This window comes from Leiobunum rupestre, chromosome 3, assembly GCF_980474605.1.
Source record: "Leiobunum rupestre chromosome 3, qqLeiRupe1.1.hap1, whole genome shotgun sequence".
Lineage (NCBI taxonomy): Eukaryota > Metazoa > Arthropoda > Arachnida > Opiliones > Sclerosomatidae > Leiobunum > Leiobunum rupestre.
This window is the reverse complement of record NC_143386.1, coordinates 30,182,445-30,202,658: the sequence shown is the minus strand read 5'-3', so window position 1 is coordinate 30,202,658 and position 20,214 is coordinate 30,182,445. Positions and strand designations below refer to the sequence as shown.

The 20,214-nt window shown below is 35.5% G+C and overlaps 2 protein-coding genes across 3 annotated transcripts in view; one reads left to right on the top strand and one right to left on the bottom strand.

Moving 5' to 3' along the window:
• The window catches only part of LOC149951433 (uncharacterized), a 56,578-nt gene that overhangs the window by 28,517 nt on the left and 7,847 nt on the right, over nucleotides 1-20,214 (bottom strand). The window lies entirely within an intron of this gene.
• LOC149951434 (uncharacterized) lies at nucleotides 1,840-7,949 on the top strand. Of its 2 annotated transcripts, XM_090168043.1 has the most exons (3): nucleotides 1,840-1,885; nucleotides 1,960-2,361; nucleotides 7,856-7,949. In XM_090168043.1, the coding sequence occupies exons 1-2, from the start codon at nucleotides 1,874-1,876 to the stop codon at nucleotides 2,326-2,328; spliced, it is 381 nt and encodes a 126-aa protein (XP_090024169.1). In that variant the 5' UTR covers nucleotides 1,840-1,873; the 3' UTR covers nucleotides 2,329-2,361; nucleotides 7,856-7,949. The 2 variants fall into 2 exon arrangements, with proteins under 2 accessions (XP_090024169.1, XP_090024170.1); XM_090168044.1 differs by lacking the exons at nucleotides 1,840-1,885; nucleotides 1,960-2,361 and adding an exon at nucleotides 7,300-7,781 and having other exon boundaries at nucleotides 7,856-7,896.

Genomic DNA, 20,214 nt, shown 5'->3' with positions numbered 1-20,214 from the left:
GGGGTGGGAATCTGGGATCTACTGCCTCAAATAGGCCTTTGCTAATTAAAGCTGCTTTGGTCCGGATTAACCAAGAATGATAGTTGGATTTTTCGGCTGATAACCTTGTAGCTTTGACTGCACTAAAATGATTACGTAAGTGAATACAGATTTAGCACTACCAAAGGCTGTACTCATTTTCATATTTATGTAATCGGTGTACAGATTTTCAGAGAGTGGTTAGGCCCACGGCTGTAGCCATTTCTGATCAAAGGATTATACTTCACGTTACGTCACCTAGCAGGGTTCTTCTTCAAAGGCTTTGTCAGGTTCCAATAATGTTTCTACGAATGAAAACAAACTCACATTTTTTAACGATTTTCCCTCGTAACGTTAATTAGAGTAATGAACGTACAATGCAACTTTTATTGAATACAGACAGAAGGGTCTATTAAAGACCATTGAGTTGGGAATAATTAACTAGAAAAACAATTACGGCTTCAGAAATCAGGGTTTCGCGAGACAAATTCTTCACTGATAGTAAATTTTATCATTCGGCGGTGGCGCCTTCTATCTTTTCCAAGAAACTATATTTTTCAAATATTGTCTGCTTATATACTTTTTTTGCACGGGTTCACGTGTATCTGAGTGGTAATATTTAATTAGATATTTAAATTACTGGGAAGAAACTAAAAATAACGTTTAATATTCTGATTATAATAAAAAAGTAAATATTGTATTATTCTACGTAACTCCAAACTGTTAAGCTTGTTTTACACTAGCGCGCGTCATAATGTTATTTTCTTTACGCGCGTAAAAACGTTTGAACGTTTCAAAGCTGAGAAACGCGTCGTTGCGCGCGCCAGTGGAAAACAAGCATTAGACTTTGAACAATATCAATTTAGTATTTTCATAATGCATTCCCTTTTCACCTTCTCATTAATATTCTTCGCTATTTTACTGAGTCTTAAGTAGGTGTAAGAGTTAATTACTTTAGGGACGGGGAAATTTAAATGATATAGTTCAAACCAACGTCTTGGTCAAACATGTGATCATTCAAATCTGGGAGATATGTTTCATCATGGTCAAATTTGAAATGTGTTCAACTATGATCAGTTTAAATAGAAACATGACAGTTAAATGAAAGGGGTAAAGCAATCATATCTTTCAAAACCAAACGAAATAACACTTTAAATTTGGTCCAATCTAAGCCAGAAACAAATTGTGCATAGCGCATAAGCACAAATATTTTGGAGATATTTTCTATGGGCAATGATTAGTCTACTTCCCGATGAAAGAAATAGAACATTATACCAAACAATAGTGCAGAGCGATACTTTGAAAGTCAACAAGATCTTCAGGTTCTGAAATGATTAAGAGATCTTGAATTTAAAAAACCACCAACCACACCCTTATATAATTGTAATATTCAACGCCCAAGTTGTTCAAACTCTATTAAAAAACTTTTTAATCCAACACATTGGAGAAGGTTGAAAAGTATCAAATTAAAGCCTTGATACTTACCAATAAAATATCTCGAATCATAAGGGGAATTCGTTTACGCGCAAAGTATTATTCAAGACTAATAATCGAGGAAATACCCTTTACGTATAAAAAAAACCCAAAATTATACTCTGGGGAATGGTGAAAATACCGGATTCCAGTTTGGAATATTTCAAGGGCTACTTTCTATTTGAAGGTGATCGTATCAAAAAAATTATTAAACTCCGCAGTACCACTTCGATTCTGGGTACCAGGGTGTGTCTCGGTCTTGAACCAATGATTTCCCGGGAAGTTGACGCCTCGCACCAATGAGTATATAAAGAGACGGACGAGCCCACAATTCTTCAGTCTCTCTTTGCATCAGCAAGATTAACAACTCAACTTCTCCACAATGAAATTCTTGGTACGTTTGCTGGACAGCAGGAAGATGGTGGATATTCATAGACCATAATTTGGACGTGTTTTTGTTCTTCATAGGTTGCCCTCGCTCTCCTCGCCATGGTGGCTTGCACCTACGCCGGTGTCGTCGGATTGGGACACGCCGGATACGGTCTTGGTGGATACGGACTCGGATACGGTCTCGGCTACGGAGGATACGGCCTGGCTGGACACGGAGGAGCCGTCGTAGCCGGACCATCAGGAGTCATCAAGGCTGGAGGACTCGGATACGGCCTCGGAGGATACGGCCTGGCTGGACACGGTGGCGCTGTCGTCGCCGGACCATCCGGAGTCGTCAAGACTGGAGGTCTCGGATACGGTGTTGCTGGAGTCGGAGCTTACGGACTCGGAGCTTATGGCGCCCACGGTCTTGGTCTCGGTTACGGTTTGGGCCTTTACGGCAAATAAGCCGACAATCTTTTCCTCAGCGCGTTCTTGCAGGTACATGATTCAAATTGAAATAAATGCTTATTTGTTTTTGTGTTCAATCGAGTAATCGTTTTTCCTTTACAGATTCATGGCGGAAATCAAGAACTTTTAACTTAAATATTTGTAAAAATGTAAAATAAATTAAAATTAAATGTTTTGCAAAATGAAAATTACAAATCTTGTCTATTTTACGTTCATATTTGTTGCCTTTGGGCGAAAATTAGCCATTTTTAGGATATATCTTGAGGGTGCTTATATTTCCTAATTTAAAGGAAAATTTCAAATTAAGAAAACCACCACGAATAAACAATTAATTTATAAATGACATTAAAATACCAATGATTTATAAGTGATAAATATTTAGAATTAACGCCTGGGAAAGCAGTCAATAACTCAAGCGGCGCCGGACACTCACTGGGAGAAAAATTAGTCAGGCATTAAAAATTGCAATAATATTTTTAATTAGATAGAGACAAAATTCCAATCGTCACTTTTGGTTAAGTTGACTTCGTTCTTAAATAGCATATTCAAGAATCAAAGATTTTCAGCATTTTACCGAAGAGTTTTTAAATTTTCATACTGGTTCATATAACAAAAACCAATTATCAAATTGGGAAGAATTGGTTTTTGTCGTTGCTTATATTTATTTTTCGAAGTTTATATTGAACGTATTCAGTGTCAAAGCCTGACAAACTTTAAATTAGTGTTGTAAGTCAGATAAGTTTTTGGAAAATGACCGAGGCCTTTTTATTTTCAAAAGTTTCCGTATTTTTCCGAAAAAAATAATAATTGTTTCATTCCATGATTAGTCTTATATATGGTTTGCAAATTGAAATAAAGCGGCATTTTCGCCTCATTTTTTCGAATCTAAAAGTAAAACTAAACATCTAGATTAGTTTAATTGGATTAACAATGTAACACTATTAACGTTTGGTTATTAGACATTTTATATCGATAAAAAAATTAATTCTTTAAAAACCCTTAAAAATCAATTTATGTTTCAATTATTTTTTTAGATTTGCGGAAGATTTTCCACATTTTATTTTTCCGGAAAATTAACAACTCTACTTTAAAATTAAAATTTGGTTTTAAATTAAACTAACGGAACTAAAATAGCGTTGGCACCCTTGCTATACCCTTAAACTTTAAAAGTAAGTGACCTTAGCATGGTTCTTCATAAGGGGCCGGATACAGTGGCGGATTAACAAACCCACGAGCCCCTAAGCTTGGGCTTTGTTAGGGCCTCGATTCGGGCCCTTCCGTTTTGTTCGAGGCCCCTAGGTTTGAGCCTACTCAGATTATTGCTTAATTTGCCATTGTCCGAATAACTTTTGAATATTAATTTATTAAAGTTGAAAAAATTCGGTAATTTCAATGATGAGGTTCATTATTTATCCATTCACTTTAATGGAAGGCGTTCCTTCAAAATCCAAATGATGTAACCCCAGTGACGTCCTTTAACAATAATTAAATTATTATTTCGGAGTAAATAACCAAATAAATTGATAATATTCCCAAGGCAGAAAACGTATTACAGGATAAATTCAAGTAATTAAATCTAAACTTCTTAAATATTCTTCGGTTTTTCAAATTACATTCGTTTTTTTATTCACCCTAGTCACAATTTTTGTACTTTAAAATCAGCTCTAAGCTAACCTTTTAAAACCATAAAATCTACAGAACATAAAAACACGTAGTTCAGTTGGCAATAGAGTCTTTGTGACAAATCTGGGGCGAACCTTTAAGCATTTTCTTAGTGCTTTTTCGTCTTTTGCTCGAAAACCACACGCAGAATAAATATTAAGATCGACAGACGTTTTTCAGGAACGTTTTCAAATGCTTCGAGGACATTGCCAATCTCAGTTGATGGAACTATAGTTACGATATTTATCACCAAAAACATTATTTTTAAAATCTTTTAGTTACTTGAAATTTGTCGACGAAAATTCAATTGAGTACAAGATTAATAACAATGTTTAGAGAAAAAATTTATTAAAAATTATACTCAATAAATTGACTATTAAAAATGTTTAGTCAAATAATTTTTTCCATTATTTTTAAATTTAAACGTAAAAAATAAAATGCAAAATATAAAATAATGAAAAACTAAATGATTCTTGCTAAACAGTTGAATTTCAAATTTTGCGAAGCTAAACGTATTGATCTAAGCATTTTGAATTTCAAATGTTGAAAAGCTAAATGTTTCATGCTGAACGCTTCTTTTTAAACTTGTTTTATCTTTAAACATTTGGCAAACAACACCAAATAAGCAACTTAATATGTTCACTACATACACGTTGACGGGCTAAACATGATCAGGTTTTCTACGTATTTAAAACATAGTTTTTCTGTGTACTGAGGAACACCGTGAAAGCTTGGCAGTTCCTGTTCAATCGTCCTCTAATGAACCTTCCTAAAATCTGCCGCAACCACGCAAAATCAACATTACCAAAAAGGCCCTGAAAATGGACTCTAAAACCTCATTTGATGTGCTACGATTGAGCATATTAATATAATAATACAAGTTTCAAAAAAAGTTTAAAAATACAATTTTATTCTGTTCAATTATTCAAACACAATGTGAAAAATCCAAAACAAACACGAGCACATTATACGATTTGGGTATTGGCCAAATACCGTGTTCAAGTAATAATTCGGATACTTTCTATTTGCGGATGAAGTTTAACGATTTGTGGCGGTTTGATGTCCGACAAATACTTATCTGGAAAGTGGATGCCATGTACCAATGAGTATATAAAGAGCCGGAAGAGCTCACGAAACTTCAGTATTTTTGCATCAGAAGGATTAACATTTCCACTTGTCAACAAAGTCTAGATAACCAAAGCTTTTACATTTAGAGATTGTTAGGAACCGTAATTTGGAAATGATTTTTGTTCTTGACTGGTTGCATGGTACAGCGCACACGGACTTTGTATCGCTTACGGTGTGACCCATTAAAACAAATAAGCCACAATTCCATTCATCAACGCGTTCTTTCAAACATGAACTACGGTATATTTTATTACATCAACTTCAAGTTAATATACTGATAGTTTTGGATAAGTTTCCTCTAGAAACTATTTGGTCCACTCTTTAATTACACATTATATAGTAAAAACTATTTATATTCAAACCATTTTATATACAGGGTGTTAACTAAAAAATTGACCAGGGCGAATATCTCAAAATGTGTTTTAGCTACGATTTTGAAATTTTAGTTTGTTATGGAGCGCTAAGGGGGTCACCCAACTATGACCTTGAACCATGTCTTCAAGGTCGTTTGAAACTTAACTTGAGAACCGTAAGAGTTACGAAGTTGGTTCCAATTAGAAAGTTGTTCCCCGTCACATTTTATGGTTAGCTATCTTTGACTCGATCTGATTTGCGAAATAGGAAGTCGAGAAATGTTAGGCCAAAAACAAGACGGTCGTTAAGTTGATAACGTGTTAAAGACGAGTTTTGGGAGCTGAAATTTTCAAACTAAAGACCCTGAACCACGATGAGGTTGTCTAACAAATTTCAGTACTCTAAAAAGAGTACTTTTAAAGTTATCAGTTGAACATCGTCTTTAACACGTTATCAACTTAACGGCCTTCTTGATTTTGGCCTAACATTGCTCAACTTCCTATTTCGCAAATCAGATCGAGTCAAAGATAGTTAACCATAAAATATGACGGTGAACAACTTTCTAATTGGAACCAACTTCGTAGCTCTTACGGTTCTCAAGTTAATTTTCGAATGACCTTGAAGACATGATTCAAGGTCATTGACATTTTTATAGTTGGTTGACCCCCTGAGCACTCTATAACAACCTATAATTTCAAAATCGTAGCTAAAACAAATTTTGAGATATTCGCCCTGGTGCATTTTTTAGTTAACACCCTGTATAGAATTACTTGATAAATATACTTCTAAGCTAGTATCTGCGGTTATATTTTACAATTTTTGGCTATTTTGAGTATGACAGTTATAAATATAGGTTATATTTCGTGAAATTCACCTTCTTTCGGCTAACTGCCCAGTCCGGGACGTGGAAACCTTTTTTTAATTCAGTGCCACTTTTCAACTATAATCAGTTAAAATAGAAACATACGAAATGACAATTATGAAAGGTGAAAACTACAAACATCATATCATTCAATCCCAAAGGAAATTGCACTTTAAATTTTTGTCCAATCTAAGCCAGAAACAAATTGTGCATAGCGCATAAGCACAAACAGTATTTTATGAAAGAAATAGAGCAAAATACCAAACAATTGCGCAGAGCGATACTTTGAAAGCGAAGAACATCTTCAGGTTCTGGAACGATTAAGAGATCTTGAATTTAAAGTACCACCAACCACACCCTCATTAATTGTAATATTCAACGCCCAAACTGTTCTAACTCTATTTACAATAAAAATTAATTCAACACATAGGAAATAGTTGAAAATAAGGCCTTGATACTTCCCAATAAAATATTTCGAATCATAAGGGGAATTCGTTTACGCGCAAAGTATTTTTCAAGACTAAAGCTTGTTTTCCACTGGCGCGCGAAACGACGGGTTTCTCAGCTTTGAAACGTTCAAACGTTTTTACGCGCGTAAAGAAAATAACATTATGACGCGCGCTAGTGGAAAACAAGCTTAATTATCGAGGAAATACCCTTTACATATAAAAAAAACCCAAAATTATACTCTGGGGAATGGTGAAAATACCGGATTCCAGTTTGGAATATTTCAAGGGCTACTTTCTATTTGAAGGTGATCGTATCCAAAAAATTATTAAACTCCGCAGTACCACTTCGATTCTGGGTACCAGAGTGTGTTTCGGTCTTGAACCAATGATTTCCCGGGAAGTTGACGCCTCGCACCAATGAGTATATAAAGAGATTGACGAGCCCACAATTCTTCAGTCTTTCTTTGCATCGTCAAGATTAACAACTCACTTCCTCCATAATGAAATTCTGGGTACGTTTAATCATCTAGAGGAATATTCCGCAGTGGATGTTCTTAGACCATAATTTGAACATTATTTTTTGTTCTTCCTAGGTTGCCCTCGCTCTCCTCGCCATGGTGGCTTGCACCTACGCCGGAGTCGTCGGATTGGGACACGCCGGATACGGTCTTGGTGGATACGGACTCGGATACGGTCTCGGCTACGGAGGATACGGCCTGGCTGGACACGGAGGAGCCGTTGTAGCCGGACCATCTGGCGTCATCAAGGCTGGAGGTCTCGGATACGGCCTCGGAGGATATGGCCTGGCTGGACACGGTGGCGCTGTCGTCGCCGGCCCATCTGGAGTCGTAAAGACTGGAGGTCTCGGATACGGTGTTGCTGGAGTCGGACCTTACGGACTCGGAGCTTATGGCGCCCACGGTCTTGGTCTCGGTTACGGTTTGGGCCTTTACGGCAAATAAACCGACAATCTTTTCCTCAGTCCGTTCTTGCAGGTACATGAGTCAAATTGAAATAAATAATCAATTGTTTCTCCGTGTTAATTCAACCAATCTATTTGTCATTGCAGATTTCATGACGGAAATCAAGATCTTTTAACTAAACTATTTGTAAAAATGTAAAATAAAATGAAATGATATGTTTTGCATATTGCAAATTACAAATGTTGTCTATTTTATATTTATATTTGTTGCCTTTAAATGTAGTTTTATTTGCTAAGGCAATCAAAAATAGGCCTTAGCCTTAAAGAGTAAGTTAGTTGCAAATAGATTTTCGGAACAGAAACTTAACTACTTTATATTTTCTCGTTCATTCGATCATGGGTTTATCGGAAATGAAAATCACTTGATGAAATACAATCGTTAAGTTTATTTAATATTAAAATGAAATTTACGTGCAGCTTTTATTCTGAACGATAATTTTATCGCGCCTAGTTTGTGACGTCATAGACTATGGTTCTGTCTGAATTTTTCCAACTGCCTTTGGTAGATTATATAGTCCCCAAGATCCTACGAAGATGATTCTTGTTATATCCTTGCTAGATAATATGGCGATGCCAATTTAGCGCGTGTTCTAAAGGATAAGTGTGAGCGCGTATTTTTAAAACCATGTTAGCACCCACGTACAGAATTCAGTAGTAAAATCCCATAATTCTAGATGAGATTTTTCGAATTGGACCACGGAATCAGTAGTATGTACATTTGGAATCCAAGGCTTAACTCTATGTTAGGGATGGTGGACAATGATAATCAACCTGTTGTCAATGACGCTAATCACCACGCTAAATTTCAAATTATTTTGGCGTTCTACCAATTATTTAAAATTAACAACGAAACTTGGTATTTGGGTACTTTAAACGTAAGCGCTTCGATTAATAACAAAGTTAAGGCGGTAATGAATATTTTGCAACTTACTCTTTAAATTAAATTTCCTCTAATGATAATATTAAAACCGTTGTAATCATTTATAATTGATAAAAAGCAGTCAACAAAGAGAAACTACGTATGTTTATTTTATTTCCCCAAATGGGGTCCCTTTCTAAACAGGGATTCCTAAAGTGCATTACTGCCACCTATGTCTAAATTATTTTCAACCCTAAATGATTAAAGCTTATTCATTTTATTGATAGATGAAAATTATAAGAATCGTAGGTATTGCTTAGTTTTGAGGGCAGGTTTAAAAATTATCCTTAGGAAACAAAGATTTCAAAAGATAGTTTTCTAGTAGTTTTAACCTTTGATATTTTAACCTATATTATTGTTGTGCATAAAAAAATTACTATTTGTTTATTTTATAATTTTTTTATTTATGCGCGAAAATATTAAATATTTAATAATTAATAATTAACCATTCACGGGGCGCAAAGAGAGTAAAGATATTTACCAAGATGGCATCACATTATAACCTTAATGCATGGACGAATAATTCATAATAGTGTTATTTATTTGCAATATCCAACCTAAATTGAGCAGCAGACTAAATAATAGAGACTACAATTCAGATCAGTATGACAATTTTCTTTCCTATTTAGTTGGATTTAAGAACGAGTATTAGTAAAAAGTGTAACGACAAACGATCCAAACACACCGCAGATCTGTTAATAGTTAACGATGTAATGTAGGTAGTGTAGTGTAAACTTATGTGTTAATGCATCACGCTCTATTTTTTTTTAATTTTCTAATACCCAAGGCACCACCTTAGGCCTAAGTCATCAAGCGACTTTTGAAGCCTTTTTAATTCAGGTGGCCGGGTTACAATGCGTAGGAGGGTGGTGGCAAGCCCTGCATGCCACACGACCGAGCCAACAGCTCCCTACACTAACTATTACCGTTAACCTCAACAAGTTTTTATGAGTAGAGTAACGCTCAAATATCAAACCAGAGGCGAGAAAGAAAAAATAAGCGTATTAAAAAATAACAGTTGTTTCGGGTTTAGAAGTGTTGAAACTCTAATAAATAATAAAGCATTATATTAGTCTTGAACGCTTTATAAATTGTGACTAAAAACGCCAATTTTAAATACTTTTTCAAAATTAATTAAGGGTTGAAATTGATCAGATTTTGAATTAATGCCTATTTAACAACATAAAAGAAACCCCATCCATTGGTCTTACGTTTTTCTCATTTAAAATTGTCAAAACGTATGATTTTGAGTTGTTTGCCAAATTAAAGGCCTTCTTCTGCAAGTTTTCCTTGGAAGTTTTCTTCCCGCCGCGCAAATATCCTGGTAGTAGGCCAACATGTTCTGCGGTTGGCCTACCACCAGGATATTTGCGCGGCGGGAAGAAAACTTCAAGGAAAACTGGCAGAAGAAATCCTAGGCCTTTAAAGAATTTTTAAAAAATTCCTAAAGGCTAATCAATAAGTGCTTGGAATAAATTTGGGGAACACATATTAGTTTTAACAGAGGTTCATAATAAACCCCTTAGGGGGAAGTATTCCATTTCTCATTGGACCCATGTTATTTTTATGATAGATCATTCTGATACAGTTCAAAAACCGCGGGTGCTTTCCATTGGTTCTTACTATTATGACGTATTTGTATAAAAAAAGTAGTACCGGAGGTAGTCACCGGGTGGCTTTGGGGCTTTAAAAATAAAATGGCGTCTTTAGACGGAGCTGGAACATAGAAATTAGAGAGAGGAACGGGAAGTCGGTCGCATTTCCGACTTCAAGTAGATTACGCCGACTCTTTTCCGGTTACAGTTTGTGACGTAACACGGTCATTTCTTCCGCTGTCTGCTACAACTTTGCATAGATCTAGCTCGGTTTATAAAATTCTAAAGCCCAACAATTTAATTTTTATTGTAAATTATCGTTTCATATTATACTTTTAATTTGTTCCAATGGACGGTAAATAATTTATCGTTGATTTGAACAAAATAAATGTATAAATAGGATGCAATGGAGCAGGGTGGGAAATAATAATTTTTTTGAATAGCGTGTTTTAACTTTTAACAGTTTTTAATAGGGTGAATTCTAGGGCTGTGCTAGTCGCAGAAATAGAAATGAAACTAGAACCACTGCGCTATCCGGTAATCTGAAGGGAAACGGGCACGCTAGAAGTCTTCCATGAGAGTGGAATCGCTTCTATTCCACGCAGGAGTATGCCATCTATTAATAAATATTAAAACTTAAATTTTTTTAAATAGATGGCGTGCTCCCACAAAGAATACTGGCGATTCCACTTTCATCGCTGCCTTCTTACTCGTACATCTCACCACAATCTAATCGCGCTTCTAGTCTCATTTATATTTCTATTGGTGCGAGTACTCGAACATCATCGATTACTCAGCGTTTTTGTGAAATCGAGTACTCGAACTCGACCTCAAATAAGTATTTGGAAAACACTCATCGATTATCGAGTACCAAAAAATTGAATAGTCGGGTACCCGATTACTCGAAAAAGCTGCTGTAAGTTCAAAGACGGGTTTTTGCAACTTTTTGGGGTGGAAATATATAACGGTACCTGCAAGACGTACAAACAACAAATGCTTTGAATGACCTTGGAGATGGGTCACGGTTTTTAATACGTTGTGCACAGGGGTGGTTTTTCTTCAATCAATAGTATTAAGTTTTGGTTTTGGTTTGCAGTGTCACTTCACGAGTTCGAATGTGGCCGGCGTTAGGATTCAGGAGTCTTAACTTCCTAAGCAGTATATGGACAGATGGTACATTAATAATTTAAAAAAAATTATATTGTATTGCTATTTTACTATTAATTACTATAATTAGGCTAATAGCCTAGTATACTAGTCTAGTTATATCCCACTAGTCACTGAGGTTACACAGACCTTCAAATCCAAAGACTAATAATATAACATTTGGACCTACCAATTTCCAAATATTCAAGCAGAATCACTTAAAAATTAAAACACATCGAATTAATTAAGTGGTCCAGTGGACCACTAACCACCCCTTCGATTTAATTAATAAACTCGTCCGGGCCATTTTAAAACTGATCATTTGCCCACTGCCACCGCCTTATTTCCCACGCTGCAATGGAGACTAGAAAAGGTAAACAATGTTTTGCGTCAAACGCTAAGGCCCAAGCTTAAAGATTTGATAAATGTGTTTTCTGTTTCACGAAAACCATTACTTATAAATTATAATAAATATCTAATAAAATTAATTTAATTTAATGTAAATACTCTCATCGACATCCCGCGAAATCCTGATTCCCGGCTCAATGATTAAGAAATAAGAATTTTAATCAGTCAATGAGAGTTTAGAAAATGAAATTATTTTCCTTTCTCGATCAGATCAGTCAATAGTAAATGGGCCTACCGCGTACCTTTGAGACGAGGCTACACTTTCCGTTCCTCTCTCTCATTTCTATGACTAAAGGCCTCAATATTAAATTGATTTACTGTTTTTCCTTATAAATTAAATCATAAGTAACATAATGCCCCAAAGTATGACAAAGCACGAAGATATAGAAAGTCTAAGGGGGGGGGGGGGACGGGTTATAACACAACCAAATGAAATCGCGAGCGCAGCGAGCTCGAAATTTTTCGTTAGCAATAACGCATACTTAAAGTACTGGCTAGACTCGGGACGAGTGACAATGACATTTCCGCAAGTGTATCAAACGAAAAGATAGATGGCCACACGGGTAGAATGACAAAGTTTTCACGCCATTTTAGAGCAAACGGAACAAACGTATTTTTTTTTAATTTGTTTCGCGAAATACTGACCGAAATTCCGAATTCGTAGTATTGAATGTACCTTCAGATTAATATTCCCAACTCAATGCTTCTACCTAATTACGGTTATTAGTACCACCGTAGTTACACGAAGATGCCGCTGGACTCGTGCATAATATTTTTGTATAGACTAGTATAATCTCTAGATTTTTTATTTTTTTGGTTTAAATTCTAAAGTTTTGGCTTTGCTGGAAATGATCTGCCCTAAGCGCAGGGCGGCGGGGGGGGGGGAGCTCCTATTAATATATTTAATATATTAATATATTTTACTGTGCTGCGTTGCGGATATTTCAATTCATTTTTACGTCTTACTGTTTATTTCTTAATGTTGCGCTCCTTTCGTAAGAAAGGAATCGAGTCCTAAGGGGGGGGGGGGTTGAACCCCCTAAACCCCCCCCTTATATACGTCCTTGAGTATGACACCGGTAGCCTTGCTCATGCATTTTCTATTACTACATCCTTTCTTCGCCAACGATAAATCAGAACAAGTCGGCCCAGGCCGTAATATTAGTTCCACATCAGTGTATTAGAGTGGACAAATATATACACCCTTAGTAGACACAGGTAGGCAAACTAATACAAAAGCTAATGAGGCTACGTGATTTATTATCTTTTTATAAATAAATTGCCACCCTAAGTTAAAGAGTGGATGCCGCCCACCATCAGCTGACCCGGGTGGGCAAACTAATAAAAAATCTGTTGGGCCCATGTGATTTCCTATTGTTTGAAATAAAATTCACCATCCTATGTTAAAGAGTGGCCACCGCCCACCCTCATTAAATCAACTTTTTCCCCGGTAACTCTCCCTTTAAGGGGGTTGGTCGGAGGGGGCGGAAATTAACGGCACTGCGTGCGCGTTAAAGAGTTCTATCGAATGAGACCAACTGTTTTTTTTTCGGTCACTCTCCCTTTAATAAGAAAGTGCCACACTTATTTATTACTTCTGACCATACACGGTTTCGATAAGAAAGTGCCACACTTATTTTTTACTTCTGACCATACACGGTTTCCATAAGAAAGTGCCACACTTATTTATTACTTCTGACCATACACGGTTTCGATAAGAAAGTGCCACACTTATTTATTTCTTCTGACCATACACGGTTTCGATAAGAAAGTGCCACACTTATTTATTACTTCTGACCATACACGGTTTCTATAAGAAAGTGCCACACTTATTTATTACTTCTGACCATACACGGCTTCCATAAGAAAGTGCCACACTTATTACTTCTGACCATACACGGTTTCGATAAGAAAGTGACACACTTATTTATTACTTCTGACCATACACGGTTTCGATAAGAAAGTGCCACATTTATTACTTCTGACCAAACACGGTTTCGATAAGAAAGTGCCACACTTATTTATTACTTCTGACCATACACGGTTTCGATAAGAAAGTGCCACATTTATTACTTCTGACCAAACACGGTTTCGATAAGAAAGTGCCACACTTATTACTTCTGACCCTACACGGTTTCGATAAGAAAGTGCCACACTTATTTATTACTTCTGACCATACACGGTTTCGATAAGAAAGTGCCACACTTATTTATTTCTTCTGACCATACACGGTTTCGATAAGAAAGTGCCACACTTATTTATTACTTCTGACCATACACGGTTTCCATAAGAAAGTGCCACACTTATTTATTACTTCTGACCATACACGGTTTCCATAAGAAAGTGCCACACTTATTACTTCTGACCATACACGGTTTCGATAAGAAAGTGCCACACTTATTTATTACTTCTGACCATACACGGTTTCCCTAAGAAAGTGCCACACTTATTTATTACTTCTGACCATACACGGTTTCCATAAGAAAGTGCCACACTTATTACTTCTGACCATACACGGTTTCGATAAGAAAGTGACACACTTATTTATTACTTCTGACCATACACGGTTTCGATAAGAAAGTGCCACATTTATTACTTCTGACCAAACACGGTTTCGATAAGAAAGTGCCACACTTATTATTATTATATAATATTATATGCTCTCTGCTGCAATGTCTAACGGATCTATCTCTCCTGCCTTTACGGGCACTACTAGTTAACAATCTACTTGTACCGCTATAGAAAGTGCCACACTTATTTATTACATCTGACCATACACGGTTTCGATAAGAAAGTGCCACCCTTCTTACTTTTGACCAAACACGGTTTCGATAAGAAAGTGCCACACTTATCATCCCCAGTCCGACCCGCAGACCGCACCGTCAGCGGCGCCTCGCGATTCAGGGGCGAGGGAGAAAATTGACGGGCGAAAAAGCCTATGTGATACGAAAAGAGAACGGAATATGGTTGTCCGCAAATCCTCGGTCCGATCCGCAGACTGCACCGTCAGCGCTCTCCTGCCTTTACGGGCACTACTAGTTCACAATCTACTTGCCCCGCTTTTGAGTAAACGCAAAATTTCGTCCCGCCCCCAATGGAAGAAAAAAACTGTTCAAGGGTAAAATTTCAAGCGAATGTGTATTGAAGACATGGGGCTAGGTTGGTAGGCCGTGGGCTTTTTTAGAGAATACGCGGCGAGCGGCTGTCTGTCTTCGAGCCCCGGCCAGGCCAACAATATAAAATAAATTAGTAAATTATTTTTCGCAGCTCCATCTACCGTGTCGTCGCTTTTCCACAACAAACACACAAACACACAAACACACAAACAACAACACTTAACGACAATCCGTCCATAGCAATAGTCCCACTTCGATATATATATCTCGATGTGGAACTAAAAACGACTAGGAACTCTGTAATCCGGAAGTTTAATACTCTTTAGGATTTGATTTTTTTTATTGGTCGACGAAAAGGAGTCAGAGTTCAAATTTAGCCAATCACATAGCGCTACAAAATATTATGAGTTACGAAATTTAAGAAATAAAATGGCCGTTATGGTAGTCGGCTTATTAGGCCTAACTCTATCGGAAAATTATACCCAAATACTAAATATTATTAGGGTCATTTTCAAAGTTTGAACTGAAAAAAATATTTTTATTGCGTAATTAGCAATTGCAAAAGTTATTCCAGAAGTTTGAAAAAGGTTAATTCTTACATTTTAATTGATCAATTCATTTTTATTTTGATCATAGCGCACAAAACCAGGCATTCATACAGGTACAAAATACAAGTATATTCAAATTATATTAGTAAAAATCTGGAAGAAATTGTAAGAAAATATTCGTAAACTAAATGAGAAACATTTTTACATTAAGAACGTAACAAGCTGAAGGTTTTTAACGTCTACAGTATTTGGTGCGTAACATTGATAAACAGCAATGAGATTGATCATCTCAATATACTACACTATTGATACACAAATTTCGAGTTGTTGGTGAATTTCTAATATAATACCATTTGCCCGATATAAAGATTTAATATTGTTGGGGAAAATACATACAATTTCTTTAATTTCTTCCTTTGTTAAAGTTTCCGTGGCGAAAACGAAATTAGTGCGGCTATACGGCTTAAGCCTAAAAACGACTGTTTTCAAAACCGCGGGAATCCCGTTCCCGGAAGTTGGGTTAGATTAGTTCATGCCGCCGCTACCGAGTGGCGCTATTTCGAAAAAAGTTTGACGTCACTGTGAAGAAAGAATGTAGTAGAACATTTTCCTAATGTCATACTTAGGGGTATTATATTAATAATGATTAAATTAATGTCATTTTTACGTTAAAGATTGTTTAACTTATTAAGTTAATTAATAAATATGAAACAATGAAAGAAACTTTATCAGAAATGAAACTTGAGCCTGCAGTCTGGAGGATAAAGTATGGAATTTTTTAGCTTTGGCTGCATGTATTATATTACTAATTTTAACTGGTTTTCATTAAAATTGCGAATAATTTATTGTCTATGAAATAAATGTTATTGTTGAAGACTGTTTCAAAAAATTACCATCAACTGAAGGAAAATAAACTAACAATATTACACAACCTGAGACAAACTCTTATTTAGAAACAACCAGACCTGTTTCTGTTTTCAATCCAGAATAATGAGAATAATAATCTATATAGTGGATATATATTTTAAAATATTATTTAAAATATTATATATATTATCCATTGCATGAAGTCAATAACTAAACGCTTCAGTATATTCCTCAAATATTTTCCAAAAGTCACGTACCTTCCTCTCAGGTAGCGATTAGTTGGAGTGTTATTATTTTGGAAAAATGTTGAACACATAAAAGGTAAGCTAGATTTATAAATTTATCAAATTGTGAAAGCTTTAAACAATGTTTTTGAAGGCTGAAAATTTTTGACATTACAGATGCAACTTTTAAAGAACAGAAATAAATATTATTATGGTCATGAAGAAGTTCAAGCCAATTAAAAATGAATAGTAAATATTTTTGAAGTATATATGATTTAAGTTTATTTTACTTTCAATACAATTTCAAAATAAATTTTGGTTTTAATTAAAATAAAATTTATAAGAAAACAAACTATGGTAATTACATAATAACATAAACACAATTATAAACAGTAAGGCATGAAATTCTATAAACTTAAAGTCATCAGGGCATTTTTTCATTGTTTTATTCGACATAAATTTAATATTTATATTAAATAAATTGATAAACCAATAAAATTTATCACAGTGGTTCTAGTAGGATAAGAAACATTTGTACAAACTAAGTTTTAAATATATAATTCACCTCATAAATAATATTTTTCTAGTAGCATTTTCAATCGTGGATGTTACGCATTAACATTAGAAATACTGAATTATTTACCTTGTCAATTCTTTCACTTATGATTCTTTTGTATAATTCCTATAAATTTTAGAAAAACAACCAAATTATTTCCCCGATATTTTGAAATACATTTTCCATTCACACTCTTTCCTATTTTAAAAGATATTAAATATTTAATTTACTAAAATATTTTAATTTATTAAAAAGTATTCCTTTCATAATTTTATGGGCAATGTTAAACGTCATCCTAGACGCGTTATTTTAAAGATCTTTACGTATGCCGACCGCAGACGACGGAGTGTTCTATCATGAATAAACCGAAGTGGAATACTTCCCCCGAAGGATTTATTATGAACTTCTGGTTTTACCGAAAAAATATTTATATCAAGAACCAAATGCCTGGGAATTTTTTTCAAAAATTATATTAACAAAACTTACAGACAAAAACGTTTTAGGCTGATTGGTTAGTTGTGGTATAGTACCCGTATTCTGTTTTAAATACGTAATTTCCAAATATTGAAAGATATGCGGCTTTTTATAAAAAATAAGCTAAATGTAAATTTTATTAATGCTCTTCAATTGATTCCTTTTTAATTTTCACTTACTATTTGTGTTGATAAAATCCGATAATGCTGTCTCACTTGAAAAAGTATAATTAATTTATAAATAATATCAGTCAACCGAAGTAAATTTTATCTAAAATTTATTTTCGATTGAATTTAGGTTCTATTGGAAATGAAATCGCTACCTGAGAGCAAATGTCAAGCAAAGTTGAGTTATGTGTCATTTCGAAGAAATTCCAAATAATAATTCATAATTGTTTTTAATTAGGCCCTTTTGTTACTTAATTTCTCAAAGTATTTTTAAATTTCTTTAAAAAACAAAACCCTGCTTTTCTCAAATAGACTCTCAGCGAACGTGATGCAGCGCAAACGAGCAGTCAAAGAAGAAATCCAATTTAGAGATATATTAGTATGATAAATCAAATTAATTTATGACTTAAGGCTTGGGGTTAACTAGGTCAAACTTATTAAAAATCTCGATTTTAAGTTTCGGAGTGAGCACGTTGGTCTAGTTCTATACGTACGATTACAAAATGAATAAATTATGAAGCAAATTACAAATATGGCATAGGAAAAAGATTTATTTTTTTTTACAGTTTTACAAATATACTGTATCGGAAATCGGGAAACAAAGCCAATTCCCCCATTTTAGGGCTCATCAGAACTGTGCAGGAATTCTTCTATACGTCGGATGGTTGTCGAGTACAGTAGTTAATATATTAGCCTAGCTGATTTTTATTATTATGAATTTTAAATTCAGGAATCTGTAAAATATTGAGGCAAAATCGTTTGTTAACATTAGACTCAAATTTAAAGTTAATGTCATAAAATATATTGCGGTACATACTTGAAAGAACGCGATTAGGAATGGAATGGTGGTTTATTTGCCGTAATGGGTCACTCCGTAACCGAGACCAAGTCCGTGGGCGCCGTAAGCTCCGAGTCCGTAAGCTGGGACTCCGGCAAGACCGTGGGCGCCGTAAGCTCCGAGTCCGTAAGCTGGGACTCCGGCAAGACCGTATGCGAGAGCTGGAGCCTTGACGACAACTGGAGCAGCCTTGACTACACCAATTGGAGCGCCGATGACTGGAGCTCCGTGAGCAGCGAGACCGTATCCTCCGTAGCTGATGCCGTATCCGGCGGGTGCCAATTCTTCGATGTTGGCGTAGGTGCAAGCCACCATGGCGAAAAGAGCTAGGGCAACCTAAGAGGAACAAAAATTACGTCCAAATTACAGCTCAAACCGGTGCTGGCTGTGATGGTTGTGCGTACCAAGAATTTCATTGTGGATAAGTTGAGGTGTTAATCCTGCAGTTTAAGAAACGATACTGAAGATTGGTTGTTTGAACCCGCTCTTTATATACGCATGGTATGAGCCTACCAGACCGGCCCGATGGTATTGAACATTGATTTCGTACGGAATGTTTCATTATTTAAACTTTACCTTCAAAAAGAAAGGAACCCTATTATTACTAAGCGCAGTATTTCAACAGTAACGTAATTGTATATTACAAGTGGTTAATTACTTTAATTGTAGCTTTGTGTTTCATTAAGTCTTGATAATTTGAAGAATTTTAATTTTTCGAGCGTACTATATGAAATTTAGTTTATAGAATAAATTTTTGGTGTGTTTTTAACGGTTAATTGCGTAGTTGGGGTTGACTCAATTCTTTAGGGTATTTTAATGATGATTTATTCTGATTTAATTGGTCCGCAATTCGACGGGACGTCAAGGTTTTCTCTATTAATTTCACAATAGCTCCTACAAGCTAGATTGACAATGTATTCGTAGGTCCCCGTTCAAACGTCTATTATATCTTGCCAAACCATAAATTTATTATTTTTAAACAGTTATTTTTCAATCTTAATTTTTATGATTCCATCAGATACATATATTGGCGAATATTTTTTGGTGAACTTAGGGTTTTAAAAGACTAGTTTATAGCTTCCTTTGAACTTTTATGTTTATGTTTACTCGTATTTACGTAACTCTTTGATTGATGGCAAATTAGCGTAATTACCTGACCAATGAAATTAAAGCAATTTTTCGTCTTCAATGCACTATAAACAATCGAAACCAACTAAATGACCATTTATAAGGTCAGCGACTATTCCATGTTGACGTCTGAACCAGGGTAACAACCTGGTTTTAGTTGTTTATTTTCTTACGTAAACACTCACAGTTTTCTCACGTCGTAAATTGATCCATTCAGTGACACAATTTGGTCGTACAATCATGTAATTCAGGGTGGGTCACACGCCCCCGTTCTCCCTGGGCACGGCCAACTTTGATCACGCGCTGTTCGCGCTACAGCAGCCAACCCATTCGTTGAGGTTTCTATGTTAACCTATGAGCAAAAGATACGTGTATGGTTTGAGCGCCCCTAGCGGAATATTATTATTAGAATAGTTTATGCATTGAAGCCAATATAAAAACGAGTGTTGCGCTGAACTCT